Raw genomic sequence first — 18,664 nt, forward strand, 5'->3', positions numbered from 1 at the left:
ATGTATAGTCTATTAAGAAAAGCTTTATTGTTAACTAGTCTACTAGATAATGTAGCAGCAAAATTAACAGTACTTCCAGTCTTCAGTAGAAAAGAAGCCAGTTCCCTATCTGTCAATCACTTGACGTTGTGTCGATGTAGTGACACTAGGGATCACTCTTGGGAGCCCGAGACACCTCTGGTCTTTGATAAAAGGCCAATGAAAAATGGCGAGTGGTATTTGCATGCCACTCCCCCGAACATACCGGTATAAAAGGAGCTGGTATGCAACCACTCATTCAGATTTTCTCTTCGGAGCTGAACGGTCATGCTCATTGAGCTGAATTCTACTGTTCACTCACCTCTGCTGGATCTGACTGCGCATTTCAGCGGCTTCTCCCTCCTCTGCACTGGTGCACTGCAGAGAACACCCCTGGGCACTTCGGCAGAAAACAAGAGAGTATATTTTCTGAAAGAGCTTTTTTCCTCTAAAAGAGTATATATTTCTCTAAAAGAGCAGCACACACGGAACGTCTTTTTAAAGATGCCTTTCCGATTGTGTGTTATTCCTGGCTGTGGTCGTTATCTCTCAACTTCGGATGGTCATGATCGCTGTCTTTCATGTCTGGGCGCGACCCACATGGAGGCAGCATTTGTGGATGGTTCATGTTCTCATTGCGAGACCATGGCAACGTTGCGGTCACAGCTTGCTTTCGTAAGAACCCCCCCTGAACCCTCGCGGCTTGATGATTGGTTCCTGGGCTTGCGGCGCCGCTCAAAGCAGCCACGCCCCGCTCCAGTGCCATTCTTCCTGGAAGTGCACGAGGAGCTGACGAAATCGTGGGAGGAACCTTTTACTGCCCGGCCCCGATTCTGCAGTTCCCCCGCTCTCACTACCCTCGATGGCGGGGCGGCCAGGGGCTATTCGGTGATTCCCCCGGTGGATAAGGCACTCGCGGTGGCATGACCTGATCATCAGGTTCCTAAGAGGCACCAAGAGGCTGAATCCCTCCAGACCGCGCCTCTCTGTAGTTCTTCAGGGTCTATAGAGAGCCCCCTTTGAGCCTTTGCAGTCAGCTGAGCTTAAGGCACTCTCCTTGAAGACTGCCCTCCTGACTGCGCTCACTTCCATCAAGAGGGTGGGAGACCTGCAAATGTTCTCTGTCAGCAAAACGTGCCTGGTGTTCGGTCCGGGTTACTATCATGTGATCCTGAGTGAGCGCTTTACGCTTCTATTTGGATCGCACACAGAGCTTTAGAATCTCTGAGCAGCTCTTTGTCTGCTTTGGTGCACAGCGGAAAAGAAGCGCTGTCTCCAAGCAGAGGATCGCCCACTGGCTCATTGACACCATAACTATGGCATATCACGCCCAGGACATGCCGCCCCTGGTAGGGCTACGAGCCCATTCTTCCAGGGGTGTAGCGGCTTCCTGGGCCCTGGCCAGGGGTGCCTCTCTAACAGACATTTGCAGAGCAGCGGGCTGGGCAACACCCAACACCTTTGCAAGGTTCTACAACCACCAGGTGGAACCGGTTTCGTCCCAGGTAGTGGCACGCAACACAAGCGGATAAGCCCGGGATAGCCGGCCGGGTATATCGCTTGCACATAGCGCCTTCCACCTCCTTTTGAGCTGAAGACGTGTGCCATTAATTCCCAGTAGTGTTCACAAGTTTTGTTCCCTGATTGACTTCCTCTGAGCCCTGTGGCAGTCGAGTTTTCGGAGAGACTCGCTGCCGGCCCAGTACATGTACTAACTAAGAGTCCTGTTCTGGGGTAGGTGTTCCGCATATGGCGGTTCCCTGTAAGGCCAACCCCATGCAATATATATCTTCCCTGTTGGCAAACTGTGTCTTCCTTGGGCAAAGCCCCTCTGCCCCAGTCTCCGTGTTTGTAGTAACTCCTCCCCCATTGGGTAGGATCTACCTTGAAGACTCTCCACATGGTTGGAAAGACCATGTGACGTATTCTTCAACTTAAATATCCCCCCCTCTCTTTGGGTGAGGTGTGGTCTCCGTGGTGTCTTCCCCTTAGGAGGGACACCCTCCGACTAGACCTGGCTGCCCAGTCGGATAATCCCCCTTGTTTTTTAGGGAGTGGAAAAAAGAGAAGGGGAAAAGAGGCCACGACTGGGTTAAGCCTGTCTCTATCTCTTGGGTAGTCGACTTGTCCCCAAAGGGCCGTTCGACACTCATAACTATGTTGGGGGAGGTTACGTGTCGACCTGGTGTGCTGGCTATGAGGCACACAATAGTCTGCCCACCACACACCGCCAGTTCACGTAACACAGTTCAGCCAATTGTGGCGTTTCGTATAAGGACCCCTAGTGTCACTACATTGACACAACGTCGAGGGAGTAACAGATAGGGAATGTCATTGTTACTTGTGTAACCTCCGTTCCCTGATGGAGGGAACGAGATGTAGTGTCCCTCCTGCCACAATGCTGAACTACCCGCTGAAATGGCCGGACCTTATATCGGCTCCTCAGCATAAAACCTGAATGAGTGGTTGCATACCAGCTCCTTTTATACCTGTATGTCCGGGAGAGTGGCATGCAAATACCATTCGCCAATTTTCATTGGCCTTTTATCAAAGACCAGAGGTGTCTCGGGCTCCCAAGAGTGACCCCTAGTGTTACTACATCGACACAACGTCTCATTCCCTCCATCAGGAAACGGAGGTTACACAAGTAACCATGATGTTTTCTTTGCATATATTTTCAACTTGTATCGGTACTTTAAAGGATTCAGATTTATTTTATGTTCAGTTTAGTTGTAAGATATCAGTCCACTTTTCATTCACAGTTATTTTTTTAATTTATTTGTTTTCCCCCTTTTTCACCCAATTTGGAATGCCCAATTCCCAATGTGCTTTTTAAGTCCTCGTGGTCACGTAATGATTCGCCTCAATCTGGGTGGCTGAGGACGAATCCCAGCTGCCTCCGCATCTGAGACCGTCAACCTGCACATCTTATCACATGGCTTGTTGAGCGCATTGCCACGGAGACACAGCACGTGTGGAGGCTTCACGCCATCCACCGCAGCATCTGTGCTCAACTCACCACACACCCCACCGAGAATGAACCACATTATAGCGACCACGAGGAGGTTACCCCATGTCTGGAGGCTGGAGTCACTCAGCACACCCTGGGATTCAAACTAGCAAACTAGTGAACTCCAGGGGTGGTAGCCAGCGTCTTTTACCACTGAGCTACCCAGGCCCCACACAGTTATTTTTTTTAAACCCATTCAACTTAAATATTGTTATAATTTGTAAACAAATAATAATAAATTATTATTATTATTGACTTTTATAATTTTAAAATAAATCATCATTATATTTCAATCGAGCACCTTTAACTTTAAAACCCTCACACTTTTATTTTGATGATCTCCAGGAAGTCCTGTAAGTGCCTGTTTGTGGGCTACTTCACAGTAGTTTAATTCTGGTAAAATGCTCCTTCGGTGCTCCTTCTAAATGCATATTATACGTAGGGTGACCATATTCTGGTTTTCCAAAAAGAGGACACCTTTTTTTTTTTTGCCGGGGGGTGGGGTGGAATGATAGGGTTCAAAACAGTGTTACTATGAGTGCAAACTTTAATACAGTGAAAGACACACTATTAGCATAACATAAATATATATATAAATAAATAAAAATTTCAAACATTCTGTTGAATGTCCATGTACTAAAATAAAATATTTGATGCCATGAGTGTACCTTCATTTACTATTACTATTATTTTGAATGGCCATGGAAAATGAAGCAATGTGATAACAATTTTACCTGGTCGCAAAAAGTAGTCCGTTAATTTACCTGATTACCTTTTGCTGATCCTTTATGCTTGGCAGAGTTATTGTGTGCTTCTAAATCACTTGCACCTTTATTAGCAACTGACACATAAGTGCCAGCTTTACATGTCATACATTCTGCTTCCCACGGATCTAAACCTGGACGAAAGCATGGGATTTTTTTGCGCAAATCTTCTGTAAATTTGCACTTTCATTTGGGCATTGTTTCCACTCAGCTGTCATTTGCTGCTGTCAAGCAACTGTTTGATGCCGAACACAACAGCGCTTCGCGCGTTCGCAGAGAGATTGACAGGCAGGAATTTGGCCAATAGTTGCTGCAAGCCTCTTATAATTGACCAATTGGTGTGCGAGAAGGCGGGACTTACAAAGAGGGGTTAAAGCAATGCAAATAGGCACGCACACACAATGATGTATTAGACCAGATGCACATCATAATGCAACTAAAGCCGAATCCCGGACATTTTTGCAAATTTAGAACTCTCGGCCGGACGCTTTTTTAAGGTCAGAAAAAGAGGACATGTCCGGGAAAAAGAGGATGTATGGTCACCCTATTATAAGTGAACCGAACTATCTACATCTGAGATGTTGTTCATGAGTAGTGCTCACATAAAATAACCACGAGCTCTGAGGGCTGAAAATAGATGCGACCGCCTTACCAGCTGCCTGCATGTTATGTTTGTGTGTGTATCAACAGAGCAGCACCATTCACTAATGCGCTGCACAGCATACTACCTGTGTATATTTACTTATTAAATACAGCCTTTTGTGATTCACGATGCTATCGCATGTCTTCATGTGGCTTTGAATAAAATGCATGAGTCATATGGACTACTTTAATGGTGCTTTTATGGTTCTTTTATGTCAGTTTTGGAGCTTGACAGTAACGAACATGACTAACATACAGTATCGGATTTGGATTGGGCTTGTCGGACCGATACCCGATCCGTCTAAAAACATCAGTATCGGAGCCGATTCCGATCCAGGTATTAGATCGGTGCATCCCAATTTGTTACATAAAATAAACATTAAGTGCTTTAAGAGACTCTTTGAGTAGCTGTTTGTTTGATGAATGACAACTGCTACTAATGTAAACAAATGGCAGCACGCATCGGAGGAAGATTGCATTTGATGTATTGACTGTGCGTATACGAGCGGTAAACTTTTTATCATGGTACTTTGGTCACGAGTTGGATGTTTGTATATAAAATAAACGTATTCTGTGTGTTCTTGTGAACTGTCGGGAGTTGTTACAAAACTTTTCAGTTTTGAATAAATACTCACACTGTGCCTTTTTCATGGAAGATGTCTGTGATACAACTAATTCCCAAAAAACTGGTTCGAAAGCTCTAAAAGATTGCTGTGGCCTTAACATCAATTATGGCAAAATGCATGAAAAGGACCATAAGGCAGCATCTTAGCTTAAATATTTCTGAGCAACTAGACCCATTGCAATTTACCTACAAGTCTCATAGAGGGACAGAGGATGCTTCACTTACCATGGTAGATACAATCACTAGTTTTAGAACAGTCAAAAGCCTATGCCCGAATTTTATTTATTGATTACAGTTCCGCTTTTAATACAATACAAATACATCTTCTTTTAAAGCGTCTTCTAGATTTGGGTGTAAGTGGGTCAATAGTTCTTTGGATTAAGAATTTTTTAATTGATCGCCCACAGCGAGTTCATCTGAATGGAGTTATGTCAGACACAATTATTTTGAAAACGGGGGTACCCCAAGGCTGCGTTTTATCACCGCTCTTATTTTCTATCTACACATATGAAATGAATTTGAATAGCAGGAATTTTAAATTATTTAAATATGCAGATGATATGGCACTAGTTGCACTTTTAACTCTCTTGATAATAAGTACTATAAGCTCGTCTCTAAGTTGGTACAATTGAGTGAGTCGAGTTTACTGCAAATAAATGCTGAAAAAACAAAGGATTTGATTTCAGGTCATCCAGAACCCCTTTCGGCAATTAGTCAAGTGGTGGATACTGTTGACTGTTTCAAGTACCTGGGGACCTTGATTGACAGCAAGCTAACTTTTTTGGGAAATGTGGACCTCATTTGTAAAAAAGCAAACCAGAGGTTATTTTTGCTGCGGAAGTTGAGAGGGTTTGATGTCAGCCAAAGTGTTCTGCAAAGGGTTTATACCAATTTAATTGAAAGTATTCTGGTTTTTAATATAACAGTTTGGTACGGACAGTTAACTTTGAAGAATAAAATTAAACTGGACAGAACTGTAAAAACAGCATGGAAAATTGCGGGTGTCAAACAAAGATCACTAGATGATATTTATAAAAGGGCAATATACAGGAAGGCCTTGTTAATTAAAAATGACACAACACACCTTTTCAATGGTAAATTCCAGCTCCTTCCATAAGGACAACATTATAGGTCACAAAACGGCATAAAAGCAATTTATTTATTTTTTTTTTTGTATATGCAATAGGTCTTTTTAACAAATACATCACTATTATTATTTTATTTTTATATATATTTTTATATATATGTTAAATCATACTGGCTTTAATGTACATTTATGTATCATGTTTGAATGTATTTATGCTACAGTATAATGTTTTTTTTTTTTTTTTATGCTATTATGTTTGATTATTTCATGCTGCGAGTGTAACACTGTATTCTTCATACTGTTGCTGGAGTGAAGTATACGCAATATTTTGTGTGTGTGATGAGACCAAAGACAAATTTTCTACCATGGCTGAACAATAAAGTAAACTCAAACTCAAAAGACTGTATGAGTAACTGTTTGAGCATATATAAACTACAGCGTAAATTGTGTCGGTGCGAAAGCTGATTTTAATCTGGCATCTTGTAACGTAACTAGCTGTTGCAGAAACACATATGTGTGACGCTAATCTGCGGGGCCCAGTTATTAATGTCACATATGTGTGACGGTACGTATGAAAGGGTTAAGCCAAGGCACTGTTAAGTGCCTAAAATTTTGACCACCCCCTTTAGGGCTGAGGTGGTATCTTTAAATGCTTTCTCCCCTCCCCCTTTTGAGTTGGATGAGGTGCGTAGACTGCATTTGCTCTGCTCTGTGTGGGCACTGCATTTGTACATTGAGCATACACAGCAGTTTCTGCTGATAGATCAGCTTTTTGTTTGTTTTGGAGACCATCTCCAAACAAAGACTTTGCCATTGGGTGGTTGACGCCATTGCACTCTCTTATGATATGCAAGGTGTTCAATGCCCTGTAGGGGTGCTAGCCCATTCTACTAGGGGCATTGTTTCCTCCTGGGCTTGGGTGAATGGTGTGACCTTACAGGATATTTGCCTGACTGCGGGCTGGGCTATCCCGAATACGTTTCTTCTCTTTCTTCCCAGGTTTTGGCTGTGAAGTAGAGTTTAGTGCTGTCGGGCACTGTGAGATGCTTATGCTCCACTACGCAGTTGGCTAGTGTCATTCACGGTACATTGCCGGTCTGTGACCATTCTGTGTGTCCATATTTCTCTCCCTCCTACCTATTTTCTATATGAAGCAGAGACTTGGGTTGCACTTTTCTACGCTGTTCTGGCTAACGATGCAATAAGTGTGTGCAATCAGTAGCACAGGGTGATGGTATAGGGTCCCCCTAGCTTCAGCTACTGAAGCAGCATCAATGTGACAGACTTGAAAGGGAACCTTCAGGTTACGACTGTAATCCCGGTTCCCTGAAAGAAAGGAACAAGATGCTGCATACGCTTGCCACACTACTGATTTCCTTGCTATTCAGGGACTGAGAGATTTACTCTCCTCCCTTCAGAAGGAAATCCTGGTGTGATGCTTCAAGCAAGACAGCTTTGTACTTTTTACGTATATAGGTCAAATTCAGCCAAAGATGATGCTCCAAGGATGTCAGGCTACCCATGGACCTGCCGATAGACTGGGTGGTCACTTTGGTCACTTTTAGCCCGGAACACTAGATTGGAAGCGTGACGCAGCTCTTTCAACATCTCAGGGTCCGGACCACTTCTGTCTATTTCTTAAGGCAGGTCAGCCTAGTATGCCTGCAACACTGCCATGGTGCAAGACGGAAGACACGGTTTGGACAGAAGGGCCAGTCAGGTCTTCCAAAGCAGCGCTGAAGAGGGGCATAGATGGGCTGTCACAGCCTCCTCATACAAAAAAAAAAAAAAAAACACTAATTGAGACTAGAATGCTCTGGCTCATCAGGCGCAGGCCATTCAAGCCAGAGTTTCTAGACAGCCTGGGAGAGCACTCGATCCAAGAGAAATGCACAAATATTTTGAACCGAGTGAGACCGGTCCTCGCCTTCCGACCACTTGATGCAAGTGATATTGCATCACCCTTCTCCTCGTAATCGGCAAACACGATCGCACCATGTTGACAGTGGGGCACAGGTTGTCATGGGCATACTCAACGGGCGAAAATGCTGCATACGGAGATGAGGAGGCTCAGAGGATAATGCAGAACTGGGCAAGACATAGGCAAAGAAAAAAACTAATGCAACCCCGCTTGACTGACTGATTCAGACATCGTTGCCTCACACAACCATTTGGCACACACATACACATATGGAGACACGCACACAGATGTGATTATTATAGCGGAAAAGTGACATGCTTTGAAGCATATTCATTCCATTTATACTGAGCTGCAGTAAATGTCATTAGAAGAGTATGAATTGATTACTGTTTGAACTCGTTTGAGCTGAATTTCTATGCTACAGGGCCAGGATGTATCAATGCTTGCAGATGTAGCTGCTAATTGGTTATCAGACACTGCACACACACACACAAATAGATTCCAAGGCAAATGAAAGAGAGAGAACTCCTATAATGTCTATAATTACAACTCTGCAAATCAATCTATCACACTCACTGTTCATTGTAGCTGATGAAAACTATATATTTCTCATTTTTTATAGCTTTCCAAAGAAATATTGATGAAAGCAACTTATAAAGGATCAGTAGGGATTTCAACATTCTCAAAGAAAAAGATAATCTTACAGGAATTGAAGCAGCTATATTTGGTTTAAAGATTCCCTGCATATTAAACAACAAAACTGTTAGCATGAGGGTGTGTTGGGTCTTGGCCAGCAGAGAGAAGGGTCACAGATAGAGCTACTTACAGACTGTCACACACAAACTGCTTCTCTTAAAGGGGCCATATTCTACTTTTTTCTTTACAACTGAAGTGTGTAATTTTCTATGCCACTAGTGTCACAAAACGTCCTGGTTACTTGCGTAACCTCCATTCCCTGATGGAGGGAACGAGACGTTGTGTCGATGTAGTGACACTAGGGGTCACTCTTGGGAGCCCGAAACACCTCTGGTCTTTGAGAAAAGGCCAATGAAAATTGGAGAGTGGTATTTGCATGCCACACACACGGACATACGGGTATAAAAGGAGCTGGTATGCAACCACTCATTCAGGTTTTATGCTGAGGAGCCGAGACAAGGTCCGGCCATTTCAGCGGGTAGTTCAGTGTTGTGGCAGGAGGGACACAATGTCTCATTCCCTCCATCAGGGAATGGAGGTTACGCAAGTAACCAGGACGTTCCCTATCTGTCACTCACTTGATGTTGTGTCAGTGTAGTGACACTAGGGGTCCCTATACAAAACACCGCAACTGGCTGAACTGTGTTATGTGAACTGGCGGTGTGTGACAGGCAGACGACTGTGTGCCTCATAGCCAGCGCACCAGGCCGACACGTAACCTCCCCCAACATAGTTATGAGTGTCGAACGGCCCTTTGGGGACAAGTCGACTACCCAAAAGATAGAGACAGGCTAACTCAGTCATGGCCTCTTTTCCCCTTCTTTTTTTCCACTAAAAAACAAGGGGGATTATCCGACTGGGCCGCCAGGTCTAGTCGGGGGGTGTCCCTCCCAAGGGGAGGACACCATGGAGACCACACCTCGCCCAAAGAGAGGGAGGGATATTTAAATGGAAAAATACGTCACATGGTCTTGCCGACCATGTGGAGAGTCTCATGGTAGATCCTACCCAACGGGGGAGGAGTTACTACAAACATGGAGACTGTGGCAGAGGGGGCTGTGCCCAAGGAAGACGCAGTTTGCCAACAGGGAAATGAATTAGCGGAAGATATACAATCGCATGGGGTTACCTTACAGGGAACCACCACATGTGGAGCACCTACCCCAGAACAGGGCTCTTAGTTAGCACGTGTACTGGGCCAGCAGCGAGTCACTCCGAAAACTCGACTGCCACAGGGCTCAGAGGAAGTCAACCAGGAAACATAGTTTGTGAACACTCCTGGGAATTAATGGCACACGTCTTCAGCTCAGAGGAGGTGAAAGGCACTATGTGCAAGCGATACACCTGGCCGGCTATCCCAGGCTTATCCGCTTGTATTGCGTGCCACTACCTGGGATGAAACCGGTTCCACCCGGAGGTTGTAGAACCTTGCAAATGTGTTGGGTGTTGCCCAGCCCGCTGCTCTGCAAATGTCTGTTAGAGAGGCACCCCTGGCCAGGGTCCAGGAGGCCGCTACACCCCTGGTAGAATGGGCTCGCAGCCCAACCGGGGGGTGGTTTGTCCTGGGTGTGATATGCCATAGCAATTGCGTCAATGAGCCAGTGGGCAATCCTCTGCTTGGAGACAGCGCTTCCTTTCTGCTGTGCGCCAAAGCAGACAAAGAGCTGCTCAGAGATCCTAAAGCTCTGTGTGCGATCCAAATAGATGCGTAAAGAGCGCACCGGACACAGCAACGACAGGGCTGGGTCTGCCTCCTCCTGGGGCAGCGCTCGCAGGTTAACCACCTGGTCCCTAAAAGGAGTTGTGGGAACCTTGGGCACATAGCCCGGTCGGGTGTCTCAAGATCACGTGAGAGTAGCCCGGACTGAACTCCAGGCACGTTTCACTGACAAAGAACACTTGCAGGTCTCCTACCCTCTTGATGGAAGTGAGCGCAGTCAGGAGGGCAGTCTTCAAGGAGAGTGCCTTAAGTTCAGCTGACTGCAAAGGCTCAAAGGGGGCTCTCTGTAGACCCTGAAGAACTACAGAGAGGTCTCATGAGGGAGCGAGGCGCAGTCTGGAGGGGTTCAGCCTCCTGGCGCCTTTCAGGAACCTGATGATCAGGTCGTGCTTCCCTAAGGACTTATCGTCCACTGTGTCGTGGTGTGCTGCTATAGCAGCAATGTACACCTTCAAGGTGGAAGGGGACAGCCGCCCTTCCAACCTCTCCTGCAGGAAAAAAAGCACCGATCCGACTGCGCATCTCTGGGGGTCTTCCCGTCGGGAAGAACACGACTTAGTGAACAGACACCACTTAAAAGGCATACAGGCGCCTAGGGTGGTAGACCGCTTAGGTCTTACGTGTCCCGTCCAGGGGCCAGACATGGAAATTCCAGAGGTCTGGTCGCGGGTGCCAGATGGTGCCCATCTCTGAGAAAGAAGGGCCTTCCTCAGGGCCCCTGTCGCGAGGAGCGTGAGGTCCGAGAACCATGTCTGGGTGGGCCAGTAGGGTGCTACCAGGATGACCTGCTCCTTGTCCTCCCTGAACATGCACAGAGTCTGTGCAAGTAGGCTCACTGGGGGAAATGCATATTTGCGTAGGCCAGGAGGCCAGCTGTGTGCCAGCGCGTCTATGCCGAGGGGTGCCTCGGTCAGGGCGTACCAGATTCTTGGGAGGTGAACAGGTCTACCTGTGGCTGTCCGAATTGACTCCAAATCAGCTGGACCACCTGAGGGTGGAGTCTCCACTCTCCCCTGAGGGTAACCTGCCGTGACAGTGCATCTGCTGTAGTGTTGAGGTCACCCGGGATGTGAGTGGATCGCAGCGACTTGAAGTGCTGCCGACTCCAGAGGAGGAGACGGCGGGTGAGTTGTGATATACAACGAGAGCGCAGACCACCTTGGCGGTTGACATATGCTACCGTTGCCGTGTTGTCTGTCCGAACTAACACGTGCTTGCCCTGGATCAATGGCCGGAACCTCCGCAAGGCGAGTAGAACTGCCAATAACTCGAGGCAGTTGATGTGCCAACGCAGCCGCAGGCCTTTCCATAAGCCGGCGGCTGCGTGCCCATTGCAAACAGCATCCCAGCCCATTTTGGAGGCATCTGTTGTGACCACGACACACCTGGAGACCTGCTCTAGGGGTACACCTGCCCGTAGAAACGAGATCGGTCCAAGGGCTGAGGAGACGGTGACAGACCGGCGTGATGACCACGCGATGTGTCCCACAGCACCATGCCCATCTCGGGACTCGAGTCTGAAGCCAGTGCTGAAACAGTCTCATATGCATCAACCAAGGATGCCATATGCCCCAGGAGCCTCTGAAAGAGTTTCAGTGGAACCGCTGTTTTCTGTTTGAATGCCTTCAAATAGGCCAGCACCGACTGTGCGCGCTCGTTCGTGAGGCGCGCTGTCAAAGAGTCCAACTCCAAACCAAGAAAAGAGATGCTCTGAACCGGAAGGAGCTTGCTCTTTTCCCAGTTGACCTGAAACCCTAATTGGCTGAGGTGCGAGAGCACCAAGTCCCTGTGTGCGTACAGCATGTCCTGAGAGTGAGCTATGATTAGCCAATCTTCGAGATATTCAAGAATACGAATGCCCACTGCGACCTTCGTGAAGACGCGAGGGGACAAGGACAGGCCGAAAGGGAGGTTCTTGTACTGATACGCCTGACCCTCGAATGCAAACCGCAGGAAGGGTCTGTGTCGAGGTAGAATCGAGACGTGAAAATACGCGTCCTTCAGGTCTACCGCCGCAAACCAATCTTGATGCCGGACGCTCGCCAGAATGCGTTTTTGCGTCAGCAAATGCGTTTTGCCCGCCCTGCCATCGAGGGTAGTGAGGGCGGGGGAACTGAAAAATCGGGACCGGGCAGTAAAAGGTGCCTCCCACAATTTTGTCAGCTCCTCGTGCACTTCTGGGAAGAAAGGCACTGGAGCGGGGCGTGGCTGCTTTGAGTGGTGCCGCGAGCCCAGGAACCAATCATCGAGCCACGAGGGTTCAGGGGAGAGTGTAGGGTTCCACTCTAACCCGACACTCGTGGCCGCCTGGGAAAGCATGTCCGTCATCTCTGCATCAGCCTGTGACTGGGCAATCGACCCCAAAGGGGGGAGCCCATCTGAGGCTTCTGCGTCCGACTGGACAAGCCCGCTCTCCGATGCTACGCTCGAGAGCTCATCAGCTTCACGGGCTCCGAACAAGAGGTCAAACTCGCCGTGAGACGAGCCGGCGGAGGGAGAAGCCGCTGAAATGCGCCGTCAGATCCAGCAGAGGTGAATGAACAGTCGTGAGAATTCAGCTCAATGAGCATGACTGTTCGGCTCAGAAGAGAAAATCTGAATGAGTGGTTGCATACCAGCTCCTTTTATACCCGTATGTCTGGGGGAGTGGCATGCAAATACCACTCGCCAATTTTCAATGGCCTTTTATCAAAGACCAGAGGTGTTTCGGGCTCCCAAGAGTGACCCCTAGTGTCACTACATCGACACAACGTTGAGTGATTGACAGATAGGGAACAGAATTTGAACAGGTTTCCCAAACACTCCCCCAGTCTGCCATTGGATCGTCAAACAGATAGTCCTGCCCCAAACTGGCATTGGTTGAGCCAATATTGCTATATTGTTGGGCTGGTCAGGATACTCAAACAAACATTGCAACGTTTTGATGTTTTGCACCAAAGAACCACAATGTTTCTGTGAAAATCAACCAACATTACATATGGTTGTATGCATATTAATGAGGGGTATAGTATTTCATGTAAAAAAACACACTTTACCTTTAAGTGAACTGCAAAAAAGCTATAAAGTGATAAAAATGGAGAACAACATTTTAACATACAATCTTGATGTTGAAAAAAAGGTCAATGTTCATGTTATTTGTCAGATACCCATGCCTACAGAGTGCATCAAACTCTTTAATTTCAGAGAGCAAGAAAAATTCTGTTTCCCATGATTTTTTAGCATTTTAATGACATTTTAATGGTTTGACATTGAATTGTGATCTTATTTCCTTGCATATATTTAATCGTTTACAAAGTATTTACACTGTACTTGTATTGATTCTTGTGTACAGTGGACTGGAAACAAGATTTATGCTCAATGTGTCCTCAATTTATTTTCAAATAACCAAACCTAAAACTTAAACGCAAAACATTGACAATATTCTTCTTGCAAGCACTGGTATTTTCTTCAGGAAGTGCAAATAATATTTTTTTTTCCTGTGCAATGGTTTTGTAATCCGCACACCCATTTTTACCTGACCCTATGAAACTTAACATAGACATATTCCTTCACATTAACTGCTTGGATTGTCTAATTTCCCTCTCTCTTTTCAACCTTGTCTTTTTCTGACATTTTCTCCCTCGTATGCTTGCCGTCCCTTTTGATATGTCTAGCACTCTGCATTGCTCTGTCTCCCTCTGATCTGTCAGGTTAGTGTATTACTGTGAGAGATATTAGAATAGTAATTGCCCGCCCATGGTCCTAAGGGTTTAATCTGTCTTCTATGGAAGAGGAACTCTATTAAATGAAGATAGAATAGCAGAGGAGAGCTTTTGCCCCTCCATATATAGGGTCGTCTGTCCATTGTCCTGAACGGCGGTCCTCGTACAAGGAAATAATCCATCATCCTTCGAGAGTGACAGAGAACTGACCCATACAGTCTAGTGACAACACAATTAACATTTACAACCTGCTAGGCACACCATTGAATGCCATGGAAAAATATGTTAATATGTTAGGCAATGGGCTGAATAAATTACAAGGCTGAACCAAAACAGAAAAGGGGAAAAAGAGAAGATAGGAAGTCCAAGTGAACAAGGTAAGGAAAGGGAATTGTGGGTCCTGTCAGTAAGCTGTCACATTTTTGAGACTACACAATTCACATCCAAGTCAGAGTGATTATCAAAGGGTCAGAGCCTGGAATTGGGTACTTCAATTAACTCAATACATATAGCCATATGGGAGGTTGATAGTTTAAATATGTTTGGTAGTTTGTATTGACAAAATTTGCATTCTTAAAGCAATACTTCACCCAAAAATGAAAATTCTGTTATTATTTACTCACCCTCATGTCATTCCAAACTCGTATGCTGTTATTTTTTTCTGTGGGGCAAAAAAGTAGATTTGCCCCACACAACTATTTTCCATACAAAGTGACCATGCCTGTCAAGCTCCAAAGGCAAAATAATCTATTGAACCTACTATGAAAGAAGCATAAAAGTAGTCCAATCTATAAGTGCTATAAGTCTTTAGAAGCCATACAACAGCTTTGTATGAAGAACAGACCCGGAATTTAAAACATTCTGTTTGTATGGGGCTTTATTGGTGGTATTTTTTATTTATTTATTTATTTTTTGTCTTTTTTTGAGCTCAACAGACGTGATCACTATGAAATGCCACTGTATTGGAAAGCAGCTGCTTCAAAATTCTCCTTTTTTTTGTTCAACAGAAGAAAAAAAAAATAAAAATACAGCATACAGGCTTGGAATGACATGAGGTTGAATAAATAATGACATAACTTTCCTTTTTGGGTTAACTAGTTCTTTAATACAAAGGCCTGGTCTTATTGTGCAAAATTTATCAATGAATGTTATTCCTGTTTTTTTGTCTTTCTAATCTTTTATTATTTGTTATAACCTCTGTAACGACTTTCCTTTTGTGGGATCTGCCATGACTGGTGTAGGTTCAGCACAGGACAAGAATCGCAAAGTGTCCGGCAACTCCTCCCCAAACTGCAATTGGCAAATCTTGTCAATCGTAAATCGAGACCCATTTCAAGTCGAACACACCTGATATCAGGACCCTGGAAAGCTGTCACGTGTTTGTGACTCACCACACGTCTTCTGAATCCTCGTCACACTCAGCCCCGAACTGACAAATGTCGCACGTCGATGTCTCCTTCTGACTGATCTCTGCAGAACCTTCATTAACTAGAAAAAAGAGAGAGAAAAATAAATTAGATTATAGAAATTGAGAGCTGTGTTTAAAGGGGTTGTATCATGATAAAATCACTTTTACCTTTATCTTTTGAGCTAAGAGTTCATTGAACTTTTTCAATGAAAACATATAGTACTGGAACTTTCAGAACTCAAAACATTCTCCCCATTGAAAATGTCATACTTGCAAAACATTCTGATGTCAGACAGATGAAAACTTCAATAATGGCCTGTCCAAACATGGTGAAGTAATAAGGAGAGCATATGATAACCTACTACTATTCCAACACAAGAGGAACTAACTACAGTATAAGAGTAAAATATGGGAATGTCTGTAAAATCATGTGCTGTTCCTGCCTGTCTACAAAAAAAAAAAGAAAATCCCTTTTTTTTTTCTTCTTCTTCTCTAAATTCAATTAAGTTTATAGTTTAAAACTAGGAAAAAAGCTTATGCCCCGTTCCATTCAAAGTCGGATGTGGGATATTCCTACAGTACTTGATATCTCTGATCTCCGACAATAAAGGCATTCTCTTGCCAGATGCTCGGAAGATGCAGTGTAAAATCAGCGCCACACTTGCAGACTCTGATTTTGAAAATGATTTAGGGCATTTTCAGACCTGTAGCTTGACACACAAAAATGTGGCTTCACTCTTTCTGTGTGAATGTCTGTGTGCAAGTGTGTGTGTTTGCTTAAGGATGCGAGAGGGAGAGAGAGATAGCTCCAAAGAGAGAAGCGATCGAGAAGATCTACCTTTATCTAATACAGCTGCCAAAAGGCTATATCAGCGTTTTGATGATGTATTACAGTGACGAGCTGACCTACACATTTTTCTCCATCTAGGACTGTTTTGGTGCTGATCCGGGTGCAATTTCCATGTCCATATATGCCTATACAAACAGAACCAAGGGAGAAAACGACAAGACCCAGCCTCGGCAACAGAGCGATTTTTTTCTAACAGTTTTGATGTGCTTTTCCATTGCTGGAACCATTAACTCATCAGGGTGCCCCGACGGTCAAGTGATTAACGACATCCCACTGACAGACGCTAATGCCCGCTTTATCCCCCTCCATCTTGCTGGTGATTATGCTAATGAAGCTCACACCCAAAAATCTTTGTAAAAATCGGCTAGTGTTGCGCCAGCTTTACTGAATAAAAGCTAACAAACTCTAGAAGGAGCATTTTATACCATGTTTATTATGGCATGAGTACAGCTGTAACCGTGTTACATCTGTCCCCCGCTGACCACCTTGCATGTTTGCCTGATTTTGTCAGTCACCTTGCATCCTAGTATGCCTCAAATTATGTTAATTTTCAGTAGACAACAATTACAAGAAAAGTTTCCTTTCATGGTCAGTCAGGAATAATGTTTTAATCACAAAGAAAGAGGAGTCAAAAAATGTACAATTTGTACACACAAAAATGTGCACACTGATAATGACAGTTCAAACTTGCATGAGAAGGGAAATATTCAGTGTTTTTGTAGTGTATTGTACAAGGTCTACCCACAAAATAATGTCAAGACAAAAAATCTTTCTAATGTGTTGTCTTGCTGGCTGCTTGCAAAAACATATACAGAAGGACTAGTGTGGTCTGATTCATGAACTGCTTCTTTTAATAAATTGCTCAGAAAGACTCATGAACTTGCAAGAGGTTACAAAAGTAATCAGGACATTCCCTATCTGTCACTCACTCGACGTTGTGTCGATGTAGTGACACTAGGGGTCCCTATACAAAACGCCACAACTAGCTGAACTGTGTTACGTGGACTGGCGGTGCGAGACAGGCAGACCGCTGTATGCCTCGTAGTCAGCGCACCAGGCCGTCACGTAACCTCCCCCAACGCTCTTATGAGCGTCGAATGGTCCTTCGGGAACAAGTCGACTGCCCAACAAATAGGGACAGGCTAGCCCTGCCGTGGCCTCTTTTCCTCTTTTTTCTCCGCAAAAAGAGTGGAATTTGTTAACCGACTGGGGGCCATAAATGTCTACGTCGGGGGGTGTCACTCCCAAGGGGAAGACACCGCGGATACCACACCCTGCCCAGAGAAGGGGGGGGGGGTATTTTGAGTGGAAATACGTCACATGGAGAAGTGGAGAAGTCGCATGGTAGGTCCTACCTGAGGGGGGAGGAGTTTCTACAAACATGGTGACTGGGTGCAGAGTGCCCAAAGAAGATGCAGTTTACCGACAGAGAAACGATTTAGCGGAAGATATCACATGGGGTCACCTACGGGGAACCAGCACATGTGGAGCACCTACCCCAGTACAGGGCCTAATTAGCACACGTACTGGGCTGGCAGTGAGTTTCTCTGCAAACTCATCTGCTACAGGGCTAAGGAGGAAAGTCATCCAGGGATCACAGCTTGTGAACACGACTGGGAGTCAAAAGCGCACGTGCAACTGATACACCTGGCCAGCTGTCCCGGAACTTATCTGCTCGTACCTGACAATACATGGGACGAAACTGGCTTAACCCGGAGATTGTAGAACCTCGCAAAGATGTTGGGTGCTGCCCAGCCCGCTGCTCTGCAGATGTCTGCCAAAGAGGCACCACTGGTCAGGGCCCAGGAGGCCGCTACACTCCTAGTAGAGTGGGCTCGTAACCTCACAGGGGGCGGCGCATCCTGAGCGTGATATGCCATCACAATGGCGTCAACGACCCAGTGGGCGATCCTCTGTTTGGAGACAGTGCTTCCTTTCCGCTGTCCACCAAAGCAGACAAAGAGCTGCTCTGAGCTTCTAAAGCTCTGCATGCGATCCAAATAGATGCGTAAGGCATGCACCGGACACAGCAATGCCAAGGCTGGGTCTGCCTCCTCCTGGGGCAGCACTTGCAGGTTCACCACCTGATTCCTAAAAGGGGTTGTGGGAACCTTGGGCACATATCCCGGTCGGGGTCTCAGGATCACGATTCACTGACAGAGAACACCTGCAGGTCCCCTACCGTGCGCAGTCAGGAGGGCAGTCTTCAAAGAGAGTGCCTT

At 45.6% G+C, this 18,664-nt stretch overlaps 1 protein-coding gene across 1 annotated transcript in view; it reads right to left on the minus strand.

Moving 5' to 3' along the window:
- Positions 1 to 18,664, minus strand: part of LOC127449162 (tomoregulin-2-like) — a 100,017-nt gene that overhangs the window by 24,290 nt on the left and 57,063 nt on the right. Inside the window, exon 5 of the mRNA XM_051712398.1 lies at positions 15,576 to 15,672. Coding sequence (XP_051568358.1) covers positions 15,576 to 15,672 — 97 coding nt within the window. The remainder of the gene's footprint in view (positions 1 to 15,575; positions 15,673 to 18,664) is intronic.

Source organism: Myxocyprinus asiaticus, chromosome 12 (genome assembly GCF_019703515.2).
Source record: "Myxocyprinus asiaticus isolate MX2 ecotype Aquarium Trade chromosome 12, UBuf_Myxa_2, whole genome shotgun sequence".
NCBI classification, from domain to species: domain Eukaryota; kingdom Metazoa; phylum Chordata; class Actinopteri; order Cypriniformes; family Catostomidae; genus Myxocyprinus; species Myxocyprinus asiaticus.